The following is a 15307-nucleotide window of genomic DNA, read 5'->3' on the forward strand; positions in this document are numbered from 1 at the left end:
TGAGGGGTTCCATAGCACCTAGTCCATTTTCCATGCCACAGGCAAGGAACCAACCACAAGCAACTTAGCGGATCTCGAACTTGATCACATCCCCATTGGAAACCACATGGAGGGTCTCTACCTTCATAGAAAATACGAGCTTTTCCCCCTCTCTCCCTTATTGGCTCCCTTCTAGTTCCTTCTGTTTATGGTTATAAATTGGAAGATCTACTTCATTTTCTTCAACTGCACACATTTTGTGCAAATTTTTGGCCATCTATTGTGAGGATAATAGTGTCCTATTAACTTAATTTTCAAGGACACTTCCATGCATTAGAGGGCATTTTTAGGCACAAAGGGCTTTCATTTAGGGAAATGGCTGCTTGATTGAAGAAAATAAGCAGATCCTTTGGTGTATCGATGGATAGAGGGAACTTGAAGGGAGCCAAATAAGGGAAAGAAAGGGAAAAGCTGACATTTCTTGTGATTGTAGAGAGTAGAGATCCCCCATGTGGATTCCAATAGAGAGGAGAAATGGGTCAAATCTCATGTGTTATATGAGCGTGTTAAAAAATGTCTAATAAAAAATGAAAACATCTTCGTCTTTAAAAATTAAATGGGTAAATGGGTCGACCCATGTTTAAATGGTAGGGTCATAATGGGTCTAGCTATTTTATGTAAATGGGTTATTCGCAAAATGACCCATTTTGACCCATACCCACCATTTAACATGTCCAATGTCTATATTGTTTGTATTAGGGAATTTTGGGGATATCACATAGGAACTATTATATATAATGTGTGTATATATTATAGCCAACAGTTGAAACCTAAGGCAGTTTTCATTGACAATAGAGTGGGTCTAGCTATTTTCCCTTCTTGATTTGCTGCATGTGTGCATATAACCCTAGGGCGTATTTCTAGGTAAACCACACCAAATCAGGTCTAAGTATTGGTGGATATCCTGCCCTGTATGTCCCTATCATGGTTTTAAATGAAGGCCACAACCGTTACGTAATGGTTTTTTGGGTTACCGATACCGTTACATACTGCGAAATTGGTGGGAAGAAAAATCATGGCTGAAGCGGCCGTTACGAACTACGACCGTTACGTAAAGACTGCTATAGGTGTTACGTAATCGCTACAAGATTGTCACACCAAAAAATTATTTTATTTTTTACTTTTTCTTCTCATTTTTTTCCTCTCTTTCATATATCATTCTCAATATACCAAGTGGCAAGAGGGGGAAAAGATTATAAAGCGGATGACAATGATATAAAATTTACTATTTCTTTAAATACTCAAAATAGATGCATTAATTAACAATTTGAAAATACTAACTTGTTAGGAAAATATTTTATTTTGATAATATTAGTAATGTGATATTCATGTTCTATATTTTTCGATTTCAACCTTCTTTCTTTTCTAACTATTTTATATTTGTATTATTCGTATGTCTTATCTATCTAATAGATTAATGGAGTGTATAATATACATTTTTTTATTAATTAATTTAGCACACATAATAATTTATCACAGATAAGAACAATGAGAAGTATAAATACACACACACACACACACGTAATTTTTCTATCAATGGTGGTTTAAAACAAGTGTAAACTTGTTGCCCATACCAAATAACTTAGTTACTCAAACTAAAGGATCCAAAATACGCTAAAATTCTTTCTAAGAAAGGCTAAAAGTTTAAAACGTGCAAGTATGCTAATATGCACCAGGTTGTGCGTGCTTCAAAAAAATTCACAGTTGTTACACCCGCTTCCCGTTATGTAACATCCGCTACTCCCGCTTCCTGTTACACCCGTTATGTTATGCTACCCGCTATTGTGATTTAAAACCATGGTCCCTATAGGGGCGGTTTGGTGGTTTTTAAATGGATTTGGGGCAGTAGTTGGGATGGAATTTGTAACCCAAAGTGGATTTGGGGCAATAAGTGAGAAATGTATTTTCCTGCCCTGAATCTGCCTTGCCCTAAATATCAACCCATTTAACAAAAAGCAGGCCTGACATTGTCTCGAATATAAACATGAGTATATGTATGTATGTATGTATAATCTTTTCATTCAATTATTCATAATTTCTAAGTGTATTTATTTTATTTTATTTTATACTATTCTACTAAAAAGGTTATGTTATCTATATTTATATTTAAAATATGATAAGTTACATTATTTTCATAATACAAAAAAATATGAATTGTTTTTATTTTTATTTTTCCAAAATTTTTAATGTTTTTTATAGTTGGTGGGGTGGATTTGGATCCCATGGGAGGCAGATCCCTTTATGAGGCAGGGATGGGGATTTAAAATGCCCTGAGGCAGATTTAGGGTGGTAGGTGGAACGGATAATTCTTGGTGGGGCGGGTTTGGATTGTGCCCGTTCTGCTCCAAATCCGTCCCTTTTGCATCACTACATCTAAGATGGCCATTTCCCCTTATTTCTGAAAAAATAAAAAGCAAGCTATCATCTGCAAAAAGAAAATGAGAAAAAACCTGTAATCCTGTCTTTAGCCAACTTTAAAGCCTTCCAACACCCCCCCCCCCTTTTTTTGCAGTCTTTTTCAGCAAATGAGAGAGGCTTCCATCACCAAAATAAACAAAATATGGGAAGAGCTTCCTGCATCAATGCCCTAGAGGCTAGAAGTGCGAGCAGAGTCATTGATGACAACAGGCAACAGAGGAATGCAGAACCTGATCCAGACTCTTTGTTACTAAACCCTATTCTTTCTAAAAAGTAGAGAGGAAAATCTCAACACAGTTGGTCATAAGCCATTTTGATGTCGTTCTTGCTTATAATTCCATATATGTTTCTGCAAATTTTGGAATATGCATTAATTTGCAATGAAAATTGAATACAATATCTGCCATCACAGGTACAAAAGCGTGAATTTCTGAAATGATTTTTCTCATCTTCTCTTTCAAACTAAGAGCCAATGAAAAAGGATATTCTGAAAACTTTAGACAGTGCACCAGACTAATAAGCTGAAGTCCTTAATGCATCCTCAGCCCTTCCTTTCTTAGGAATTAGAAAAATAAATGCAGCATTATGGATCCTGCAAACCTGCCATACTAAAAAAAATAATAAGAATTTGCCAAAATGTGGGCCTTAGAGGATATTTTAGCACTACTTCAGAAAAGAAATTGACATCCCATTGGGGCGAGGGGCCAACAACACAACTTAAGGGCCTTGGCTACCTCGTGTGTGGAAGGACTTCCCAAAATTCAGTTCCGTACTCTGAGATTGTTTCAAAACTGATAGCAAATACCCTCTGTCTTATAGCTGGCCCCCGCTTTTTAACCCATGCCTCAAAGTTTTCATCCTTGAGCCTCATGTTCTCAAACCTGGACCCTTCGTGCTGGCCATCACCCCATAATTGAGAATAATAATGACATGGTCTGAGGTGAACCATGGTAATCAGGTTTGCATTCAGGAATAAATTGTTGCGAAACATGCCGTAGGATTATGTGCGCACATGCAGCAAATCAAAAGATGAACAGAGAACAATAACACAACGATTTACATGGTTTGGTAGTGTGCCTCTTTCTATGGAGCCTCTGCAAAATCTCCACTACATTGTCAACGAAAATGGCATAGGGTTTCAACCCTTGGCTACAACTATATCTATGTAGCCTCAATGTGGAAATCCCAAAAATCCCTTAAATAATATAATACATTACATCCTTGCTCAAAATTCCGTACCATGGGGCGAACATAACATGCAGTTGGGGCTTTTCTGTTAGGGAAGTTTTGTGCGAAGGGCCTACAAAATCAATTTTGTTATTGGCATGTCAAATCCTTGAATCCTCCTAGTAGATCCATTTCTCTTGCCCCTATTGAGTGTACTTGACAAACAGCCCCAACCTGCTCTTTCTCCCTGCCCAAAAGGGTGACCTCATTTTAAATATTTGACAAGCTTCTTCCTCTTCCATCCCCTATTGAGTATACTAGACAAACAGCCCCAATCTGCTCCTTTCCCCTGCCCAAAAGGGTAAGCCCATTTTAAATCTTTTGATTTGACAAGCTTCTTCCTCTTCCATGATTCCATAGGCCATAGTAAACACCCAATTGATTTTTTCATCCTCAAACTCCTAATAGGCAAGATACTGAGCTCTCCCCCACTTATCCAAGTTATAGATAGAACTAAAGCAATCAAAGCCCCACCCCGCTCCCCCTCTTCTGCCACTTCTTTAGGGAACCCTTCCTACTAGTTCTTTTCCAGTTTTAGATCTTGTCTCAAAAATGGTTTTTGACTCTTCTTCTAGGTATCGGAGCTTTCTTTGTCTTGTGATTCCTCCTGTCTGATCCACTTCCCATTCTCCAGCCAAGTAGCTTGTCCCTTCAGTGATTTGCTTCCATTCTTCTTGCTTACCCATCCATTATCACAAGCCCGTACCCTCAACCTTTGGGCCTTCTTATTTTCTTCTTTGAGCACTCCTCCCCTGTTTAATTGGGCTTCCTTTATTTATTCCAAAAATCCCAGCAATTTTAAAATGAGTTTTGGTGATTAGGCCAAAGCCCATCTCCTTGTATAAAAGTTTTTTGAGCCTATCCCCTTAAACATGTTAGTGATTACTTCCTTTGCACTTGGTCTTCTCTCCGTTTTGAAATTCGAAATTAAGCCACCAGCCAACCTATCATGATCACCTCCTTTCTCACTCCCTTTTCTTGCATGGAACCACCAGGCTTCTTCCTCCTCACCTCCACTTCCGTGGTTTTCTTCAACCCAGTTTTGTCTCCTCCCAAATCTTATTTGTCCACTCATGCAATTCCCTTCTCTTGATTGTTGTTCCCTCCTACCGACATACCCACCAACGAGCAGGCCAAGAAGTGAACTGAAACACAAGAGGGCTAGATTATAATTGTTGCAAGGGCGCCAGTCCTCACTATTAGATTTTTTGTAGGCCAAATCTCCTCAGCAATACTTCTCTAAATGACCTTTCCTGTCAAGTGATGGGGATTTTTTTCTCCCTTTGTGAAGTCCCTAAACATCCTTCATCTCCATCAGGAAAGGTCATTCAGAGAAGGTAGCCCCTATCCTCCATCTCCATCAGAAATTTCCTCCACTCTAATGATCTGCCTTCTCTACTATCTTGTTTAAAAGCTCCACAAACTTTTTTGCAAGACATGGTCTTCTTAACTTGAATATTGGAATTATGACTTGCAATGAGTTGCACACAATTGCTAATGAACCTACTAATCATCTTTTCCTTCATTATATATTTCCACAAGTGCTATGACTGCCACTTCTTGGATCTTTTTGTTTGAGCTCTTGAGAGCTTTAGATGCCATGGGATACTTTGGTCATTTCTGGATTTGCTGGAAATTGCAGATTTTGTTATCCAAGAGTCTTGTTTAGATGGTATTTTTTTGCACTTAGTAGACTTTATTCAAAAGCTAGTGCTTTTCACCAATAAGTGAACTAGTCACTCTAGATTTAATTGCCCTTTAATTCTTCGGACCTTAATTGACAGTAGTACTCCTCTCCTTTGGTAATGTTCCTCAGCCTCATCCCCATCAACATCCTATGCTCATCCCCAAGTTCAAAACTCTTCCCTGGCAATCCCATGATTAGCAACCAGCCTCTCTAGTCCTCTCTCACAATCTCACTGCCCTCTCATCTGTCAATTGGATTGAATGCGTCTCTCTGTGAGGGTTCTCATATATATAGCAAATAGAAATGTCAGTTACAAGACTAAAAATCAGCAATTACAACCATCTAGGAGACAAATTAAGGCAATGACAATCAACCTATTAATTACAGAATATCAACTACAATCAGCCTACTAATCACAGAATATCTACAACAATAATATAAAATCATGCCATAATTAGAGAGATTAATTATGGCACCGTATCTGAATGACATCTCCCCTCAAGTTGATGTTGGCCGATCAAGAAGCATCAATTTGCCCACAAGGAACTGATGGTGCTGTCGTGTCATAGCCTTCGTGAAGACGTTAGCTATCTGGAGGTGAGTAGAAACATAAGGCAGAGATATAATCCGAGTGTCCAAGGCTTCTCGAATAGAATGACAGTCTACTTCAATGAGCTTTGTATGCTCATGATAAATAGGATTAGCAACTATTTGATTGACACTAGTATTATCTGCATGAAGAGGAGTAGAATCAGATTGAGAAAAGCCAAGCTTAGCCAAAAGCCCACAAAGCCAGACAATCTCAAACATGCAGCAGACATTGCCTGGTATTTGGATTCAGTAGAGGATTTAGAAACACGAGCTTGTTTCTTACTTTTCCAAGGGTTCAAGAAATCACCAAGAAACATGCACCAACTCGTGACAGACCGCCGAGTATTAGGACATTCAACCCAATCCGCATCACTACAAGTGACGAGACAAAGTGGAGAACCGTTTGGAAAGAATAACCCACGGCTAGGTGACCCTCGAAGATATCGAATAATATGCCGAACAATAGCTAAATGAAGGTGGTGGGGAGTTTGCATAAACTGACTAACCTGCTGGACAACAAAGGAAATATCAGACCGAGTAATAATCAAATAGTTCAAGCTCCCTACCAACTGTCGGAACACAATGGGATTAGAAAGAAGATCACCCTCCTCACTTCGATGTTTCACATTGACCTCCATACCACCGAAGGCGAATCCTAAAGACCGGCTAGCCTAATCAAATCCTGGGTATATTTGCATTGACTCAATAATATACCTGAAGAATCCGTGTGCACTTCCAAACCCAAAATATACGTAAGAGGACCAAGATCTTTTATATGAAAAGAAGCCTAAATATTCTGCTTAAGATGATCAATCAAGTTGGAGTCGGTTCTAGTAATGACAATATCATCCACATATACAAGTAAGAGAATGACACCAGTCGGAGTCTTGCACAGAAACAAAGAAGAGTCATATTGGCTTTGAACAAAGGAGAGACAAAGCAAAGTAGACCTGAATTTTCAAACCACGCTCAGGGAGCTTATTTTAAGCCATAGAGAGATCGCTTTAACTTACATACTGCGGAAGACGGAGAAGAAAACAAATCCGGTGGAGGACTCATGTAAATATCCTATTTGAGATCACCATGAAGAAAAACATTTTTTACGTCCATCTGGTGAAGTGGCTAGCCTTGGGAGGCGGCAATCGAAAGAATCGTACGCACTGTAGTCATCTTCGCCATAGGAGCAAATGTCTCCTCATAGTCCACCCCATATTCTTGCTTGTTCCCAAGTGCAACTAAGTGCGCCTTCTACTTGTCTAGAGTCCCATCGGGGCAGAGCTTAACCAAGAAAACCCATTTACAATTAATGGCTTTAACATAGGGGCAAGGAACAATATCCCAGGTATGTTTGTCCTGGAGAGCCTGAAGTTCCTCATCCATCGCTTATCGCCAACATTAATGTTTAATAGCCCTTGAAAAGCATGTAGGAATGGAAATAAACGACAAAGTAGTGTTAAAAAAAAGTGTGGTAATCATCACACCGATGAGGAGGACATGATACCTGGGAAGATGACAGGGCCAGGCTCAGGAGGCACGGGAAAACGAATTGGACTTCTCTCGGATTTCATGTCAATCGTAGGAGAAGTCGTCGGAACAGTTTCAGATGAAGAGTCAATCTCGAGAAGAGGCAGAGTTGGTCGGCGTCGAGTATACACAAGTCCAGGTTTGAACTGGTGAGGAAGAGATGGCAATTCATCAAAACAAGGTAGAATATCAATCTCAGGCAACAACTCAACATGTGTAGGAAAAGAACATTGATTCTCAAAGAAAACAACATTACGAGATATATGAAATTTGTTAGCACAAGAATCATAGCAAACATAACCTTTGTGGGAAATACTATAACCCATAAAGGCACATTTAACAGACTGAGCAGAGAGTTTGTGACGTTCATGATGAGGAAAATGAACAAATCAAACATATCCAAAAGTATGCAGATTAAGATAGCTAGGATGCTGATGGTACAAATGGTAATAAGGAGAATCAAAATTCAAGACTTGAGAGGGCAGTCTATGAATTAAGTAAACTGCAGTAGATAATGCCTCAACCCAGAATTTAGACGGGACATATGATTCAAGCAATAAGGTGCGAACAACATCCAAGAGACGTCGGTTCTTTCGTTCCACCACCCCATTTTGCTAAGGAGTATGAGGACAAGAACGCTAAGAGATAATTCCTTTGTGACTTAAGAAATCATGAAACTCGTGATACATGTACTCTCCACCAAATTGGTTCTCAATATATGCGACAAAGTTCTGAAAAACAGATAGGACCTCAGATTTGGCCCGAAGAAAATAGATCCAAGTATACCGACTGAAATCATTTATGAATGTCACAAAATATTTATATCGAGTATGAGAAATTATAGGAGAAATGCCCCACACATCACTATGCACAATATCAAAGCATTTTGCAACACGACTACCATGAGAAGGAAACGATAGCGTCTTACTCTTACTAAGTTTGCATACTGAACAATCAAATGACAAGTGTTTAAAAATATGTTCTTTGTTGCCTAACAAACCAAAATTTAACATACGAGACAACACAATAGAGTTTGGATGGCCCAAACATTTATGCCATACTTCACTCGGAGTATTAACTGTCATACAAGCCAAAGATAAACTACTAGGAATAGAAAACTGCAGTGGAAAGAGTCTGCCAATTTTAGGCCCCTTAGCGAGTATCTTCCCGGACACCTGATCTTGCACTAGACAACCATCACGAGAAAAATGGACATCACAGTTTTTCTCAACTAACTGGCCAACCGAAATAAGATTATTAGACATTCCAAAAGATACATAAACATCTTTGAATGAAGGATTGATATCTCCTATTTCATTAATAGCTAAATGACTCCCATTAGCTACTTGAATTTGCGACGAACCATGATATGGACGAACATTGCACAATGCATCAGATGATTTGTTCATATGATTGGATGCAGCAGAATCAATAAGTCAAGACTTATGCGAAGTATTACCTTGAAGCCCCAAGGCGGAAAAAGTTGACATAATCATTTGCTGGACCGTTTCATGGGTAAGACTAGAGGATCGAGCGGCAGACGAAGAAGCCGAGGACATCCCTGGAGTAGAAGAAGTGTTAACTGTAGCTTGATAAGTAGTGGCGTGACGATTTAGAGGCCGAGTGGGACATTCTCTGATAAAGTGGCCTTGTTTCTTACAATAGTTGCACACATTCTTTGCACAATTGGCGGCAATATGATCATACTCTTTGCAATCGAAACACTGGACCCTGCGCATATCCTTAACCCTTCCCTCTCCCGTAGGCTACATAGGCAACGAGATTTAGGTTAGCATCTTGCTGGAACTCAGCCTGTGTGAGAAAGTGCTGCTCCTCGCGAAGTAATTCTCCAAAACAAACATCCAAAGATGGTGAAGGATCTCAGTTCATTAAATTTGAGCGAGTAGCCTCAAATTTAGGGCGCAATTTCATAAAAAAATTATCTCTCTTGCTCTGCTTATGAACAGCTTGAACAGCAGAGATAGATGTAGCAAGTACCTTCGCATAAACCACATTTGGAAAATCTCCCCATAAATTCTGAAAACCATAAAAATACTCCTGAATGGAGAGATTGTCTTGAGTGTAACTAGCTATCTCATATTCCAACTGAAATCGACGTGCCATATTATCTTGGTGATAAACCTTCAACAAGTACTCTCACATAATCTTTGCAGCCTTATAGGCCCTTAAATTGAGCACAATAAGAGGATCAACCGACCCTAAAATCCAAGACATCACACGTGCATCTTTGACCTTCCACTTGGCCAACTCCTTAGGGCCCTTAGGAGCTAGATCACTACCATCAATATGGCCCCACAATTATTTCCCTGTAACAAATAAACGAAACTGGAATTCCCAAGCAAAGTTTTCTTTCTAGAAAAATGCACCCCCAAGGAATCACTAGAAGACATGATGAAAGCCAACAAAAAATTGAATCACCAAAAAGAAAAAAAAAAAAAGATTAATGTGTCAATAGCCTTCAGTGGGACCTCCAGAAACTTGAATAAGCAAAGATATGCCCCAGAAACTCTCCACAGATCAACACCACCAAAGATTTGTGATGAAATAGAACACCAACAGCCACCGAACACCACTGATCGACAACCACCAAAGATTCTAAAGCAAACAAAATCAACTGCCCAATCCCAACCCAACAGAAGCTGCCGAATAGTAGTTTAACACCCATTGGAAACCCAACAAAAACTGCCGACAGTCAGAAATTGCTGACGACTACCCACAGAAAAGAACCAAAAAAAATAATTAGAACAACCCTAATTGGGATAACACTCTGATACCATGTCAATTGGATTGAATGCGTCTCTCTGTGAGGGTTCTCATATTATATAGCAAATAGAAACGTTAGTTACAAGGCTAAAAATCAGCAAATTACAGCCATCTAGGAGACTAATTAAGGCAATTACAATCAGCCTATTAATTACAGAATATAAACTACAATCAGCCTACTAATCACAAAATATCTACAGCAATAATATAAAATCATGCCATAATTAGAGAGACTAATTATGGCACCGTATCTAACTGACATCCTCTACTCGCCATCACACAGCTACTGGCAGTGGATGATGATCTGTAGGATCTCGCGCCTTGTTGGGGTTGGACTAACAGAGTGGGGTTGCATTTTGACTATTTCATATTGGGTCTCACAGATTGAACAATTTGACGTTAAATTCTTGGCTGATGAATTTTGCCATTTGAATTCTTGGCTGATGAATTTTACATTTTAGTGGATTTTCCCCCAATTCCTTCAACTTGCTTTTTCAATTTCCAGAAATTTTGTGTTGTCATTTTCACCCACTACAGTGATTCCTAGGACTTCAACAAGTTCAGTATACTTCTATAGTGACTGCTTATGGTGTTGACCATCAAAATTTGATAATTTCATTATTATGAATTCCATGAGTTCCTGTTAAATAACACTGATATTTCTTTCGCTTTTGTGTCTTGTTCAGGGAACAAATGGCACAAGAACTGCAAAAGGAAGGGCCTTTGGTTCTCAAATCTCTCAGTGGAAGTGATCTACTTCACTTGGTGGAATTGTTAGTTTCAGAGAAGAAATGGGTGGAGGAATGTCCCTCTCAAAATTTGCCTTTCAAGCTCACTCGACCAGTCAGAAAAAGTTCTTGTTTGGGTCATGATGGTTCAAATGGTTTGAGATCTATTTTTTTGAATAAACGGCCACCATCTGACTTTCAGAGAGTTACAGAAGAAGGGCAGAAAAAGTATCAAAATCTTCATCATTCTGGAGTTTCTCCATCCATAGTCAACAAGAAACCTTCAGACAGGTCTAGGAATGAGATTTTAGCTGATTGTGAGATGCTTGTGGCTGAGCTTTTGAAGGAGCACCCGGGAGGATTTAATCTGGCTGCCTTTCGGAAACAGTTCCTTCAGAAGTATGGCTATTCTCTGGATTACGAAATGCTTGGTTACCAAAAATTAGCATCCCTCTTGCAAATAATGCCTGGGGTGAGAATAGAGTCATCTTATGTTGTTCCGTCCATCAAAGCCTCAAAAGATTCCAGCCTGGAAATTTCAGTTCATAGTACTCTGGAGAATAATGCCACTGGTAGTGTAACCAGTTCAGATAGTGAATCATCTGATACATCAAGGAGAGATAATGATCTCGACTCTCCATGGGAAGAGCTTGGACCTGTTGCAAGTTCAAGTTCCAATGGAGACAAAATGGAATCAGGTTTGAGCAGGAAAGCTAAGGTAGAAACACTGGACCAAAATAAATTTGATTATGAATCTGTATCTGGTGATGAGCTTTCAGATTCAGAGGGGGAGACTGTATCAGAAAGGCAAGGAAAACCTGGAATAAATGATGAAGAGAGCTCATTACTACAGATTCTAGATTCATGGTACAGCAGTAAGGAAGATAAAAGTGCAAGGGATTACTCTGAGAATGTTGATGGCATGGTTGATTGTTCTAAAGATGGTTCAAAGCTATATGGGTTATCAAGAACTCGGCTTAATAGTGAAACTCTAGTGAACCGTGGACGGAGGCAGAAAACTGCCAAAAGCTATTCTTTTGTTTCAGACCCAGTTGAAGATAACAAGGACGGGCTAATTGATGGCATATTGGGTAGCTTGAAAAAGTCGGGTGAATCAAGATTGCAAGGCTGAGGGTGGGGAGGGATCTCAAAGAGAGAACAAGAAAAGGATGCATCTTGGGTTTTTTATTTTTTCGTGATTGGGAAATAAGAAAAAATATTTTGGGGGTGAGTGAAAAATAGATGATGACGTCCATTGGTCTTACATTGTGCCTGTTGCCATATTTCAGATTTAGCATTTTTTGTGGTGGCCATGTTTGCTCTCGTTAGGGTGGCAGTGGCAATGATTAGTGCTAGGGAGAAGGTCAATTTGTTCATTTGGCCTTTTGATTCAATTCAAGATTCTATGATAGTTTTATGAGAAAGCAAAGTTCTTTTCTAACAATCACGTGTACTGGTGAAAGTTTTTCTGAATTATGTTAGTGGTCCTTTAACTAAAAAATTTGTTTATTTTGCTTAAATAGTCTATATTTTTGGTATGCTATGGTTGGGAGTATGAATTTTGGAGTAGGGTGTTTTGTCTACATTTACGTAAATTTCAAAGTATGGATTTGTATTTATATGAATTTAGAAGAAATACAGTATTTAAACTTATATAAATTTAAATTTCATGCTCCAGGAGAAGCTAAAGTGATCTAGGTAATAGTCAAATAGCTTGAAGTACAAAATCTCATTCTTGTGAGATGTATGTCTTTACTGCTTTTGTTCTTGCTGCAGCGGACGCTCTGGCCTTCTGCCTCGCACATTCCATTTGCAACAAAATTTCAAGCATGACTATTTTTGCCATGGGATGTCACTTTATATGCAGACATATTTACTCGGTTGTATGCAATTATGGAAGATAGCTTGTTTCAGAATTAGCGATTAGTCCTCGTATTTGTGTGTTGCCCTTTAGTTGAGAGCATTTATTTATTTTCTTCAAAAAGTGATACGCTAGTGGACTGTTCCCTAGGTCTTTTGGTAGACCAATTGATCATTGGGGACAATCAACTGTTCAGGCAAGACCAGGAAAAGTTCAGGGGGCGCAAGATTAGTCACATGGACCGTAAAACGGATATGTAGAAACCCGATGCGCTATTCCCAAAAAAAAAAAAAAAAAAAGGGGCCAGGAAAAGTTAAGTCTTGCGTCCTTTTTTACTATTTGTCCAATGATACATAAATGAAGTTTAAGCATTGTTAATGATATGTTGTTCAAGCTCTCTCACATTTATGTTTAGAAATATTAATCCAAATAGTTTGTTATTATCAAAAGGGAGTTCCTTGAAAATATTAATCTCTTTCGTTTTACTTACATGTATATGTATTTGTACATTTGATATCAATTTCAACATAATTTCTCTAATTTCCACAATATTTATTCGTAAAAATTTGAGCATAGAGTCCATTTTCACAGCATTCACAACATCATAATCATACCACAAAGGTATATTCCCAAACATGCTTATGTTGTCATGAAAGTTATCATACTTCTTTTTTCATCAACAAAAGAAAATCAGAGGAAGAGTTGAACTTAAAAATCATAGTAATAAAGTGTCAACAAACATAGCCAATTAATATCACAAGCAATCCATAAGCTATTATAAATGTCATAACTATAAGATAAAAGTTAATTCTTGTCTGTGTTTGGTTATTCGTTGTCACACAAGATCATATAATTCCCTCATGCATTTATTATTCCAAGTTATGCAACAATCACATAATTCCTATTTTCATTTTTTTATTTCACATTGTTCCTGTCTGCATTTGATTATCTAAATTGTGCATGGATAACATAATTTTTATTTGCATTTGATTATACTAAATCTTAGGAGGTTTGCTGAGTACTATTCTCAGCTTAAGGCCACAGTATGCCAACATAAATCCTGAATGCATTTGATGTCAACAGAATATATTAAAGAGACTCTAGAACTAAAAATATATAATTTTTTTTAATATTTTACTATCAAGAAAATTGAGAAGCAAAATAAATTTATAAAACATCATAAACAAAAACTTAAATTTGCATATGATTAACATTCAAATTTTCTTAAGATATACACGGATGAGGCAACTTGAATGGTAACTAGAATTTTATATGGGTTGCTAGCTAGAATTGTAGTAACCCGAACAAATATATATATAAAATAAAATAATAAATAAATAAATATAATAATAAATATCTTGGAGGAGATATTTTTAGATATTTATATATATTATCTTGGAGGAGATATTTTAGTTACTTAAGAGTTATGTATTTTTTTTTATAGAACTCTCTCTCTCTCTCTCTCTCACTTCGATCTTTTGCCGATCGTTGCTCGTTTCAACGATCGGAAGTTTCCATGAGGATCAGGGAGTGAATATCTAGAAGTCTAGCGGAGCGGATTCTCGAACTTGGGAAAAAGTTAGGGTTTGGTTTTCGAGTGTCTTGGGTTCTTTTTAGGAAATAGGTAAGGGGATCTAGTTAAGTTAGCTTTTTAATGATTTTGAACCGTACGAAATGTTTATAGAGTAAGTGTATTTATGTTTTTAGTTGAGGTTTCAAAAACTGACCGTTCAAAAGGTCATTTTTCAAACCTAGGGTATATGGTATCCTAATTTAAGTACAAATGAATGATGGGAAGGCTGGTTTTATGTTTTAAAACCATAAATACTATGTTTTCATGGTTGCCTAGGTGTTATGTTTAAAGTACAGGAGATTGTGTGGCAGGTGAATAGTATGTATGTATTATGTTATAACCGAAATGATGAATGTGAAATACTGAACTGTTTGCAAAATATACTGGAACTGATTGTGAAAATACAAAATGATGTTTACAACCGTGAGGGCCAGGTATGTGTTTAACAGCTGTGAGTTGAGGATGATATGATGGCCGAGGGTCGGAAGTTACATCTCAGGTTTTATATGAAATGATTATGAAATATGATTTTATTACTTAAATTACACGATATACTTTAGAAACCCTGAAGGACCATTATATCAGGAGCACGGTACCATTGCTAGGATTTATATATGTGACCATGTGTGCCACATTGTGCTACGTGAGTGGTGTTGTGGTCTATGCTGATTAGCCTCGGTAGAGGGTGCACCATACCTAGAAGGTCGGACTTTCAGGACACGGTAGGGCAATAGGGGCATGCAAGTACGTTGCGGATGCTTGCGTAGTCGGAGTTATGACACAAATGAATGTTGAATTTTTCTGGGTTAATCACCTTAGGCTTAGTGTAGCACAACCCTGACCATGGGGGTTTATACATAGCGTTAGTCCCAAGA

General features: G+C 38.1%; 1 protein-coding gene across 1 annotated transcript in view; it reads left to right on the plus strand.

Annotated features, from left to right (window-relative positions):
• LOC131166787 (uncharacterized) overlaps nt 1–12518 on the plus strand; it is a 42261-nt gene extending 29743 nt beyond the window's left edge. The window contains exon 3 of the mRNA XM_058125360.1: nt 10957–12518. Coding sequence (XP_057981343.1) covers nt 10957–12130 — 1174 coding nt within the window. The 3' untranslated portion in view covers nt 12131–12518. The remainder of the gene's footprint in view (nt 1–10956) is intronic.
• Nucleotides 12519–15307: the final 2789 nt, after the last annotated feature.

Source organism: Malania oleifera, chromosome 1, assembly GCF_029873635.1.
Source record: "Malania oleifera isolate guangnan ecotype guangnan chromosome 1, ASM2987363v1, whole genome shotgun sequence".
NCBI classification, from domain to species: Eukaryota; Viridiplantae; Streptophyta; class Magnoliopsida; order Santalales; family Ximeniaceae; genus Malania; species Malania oleifera.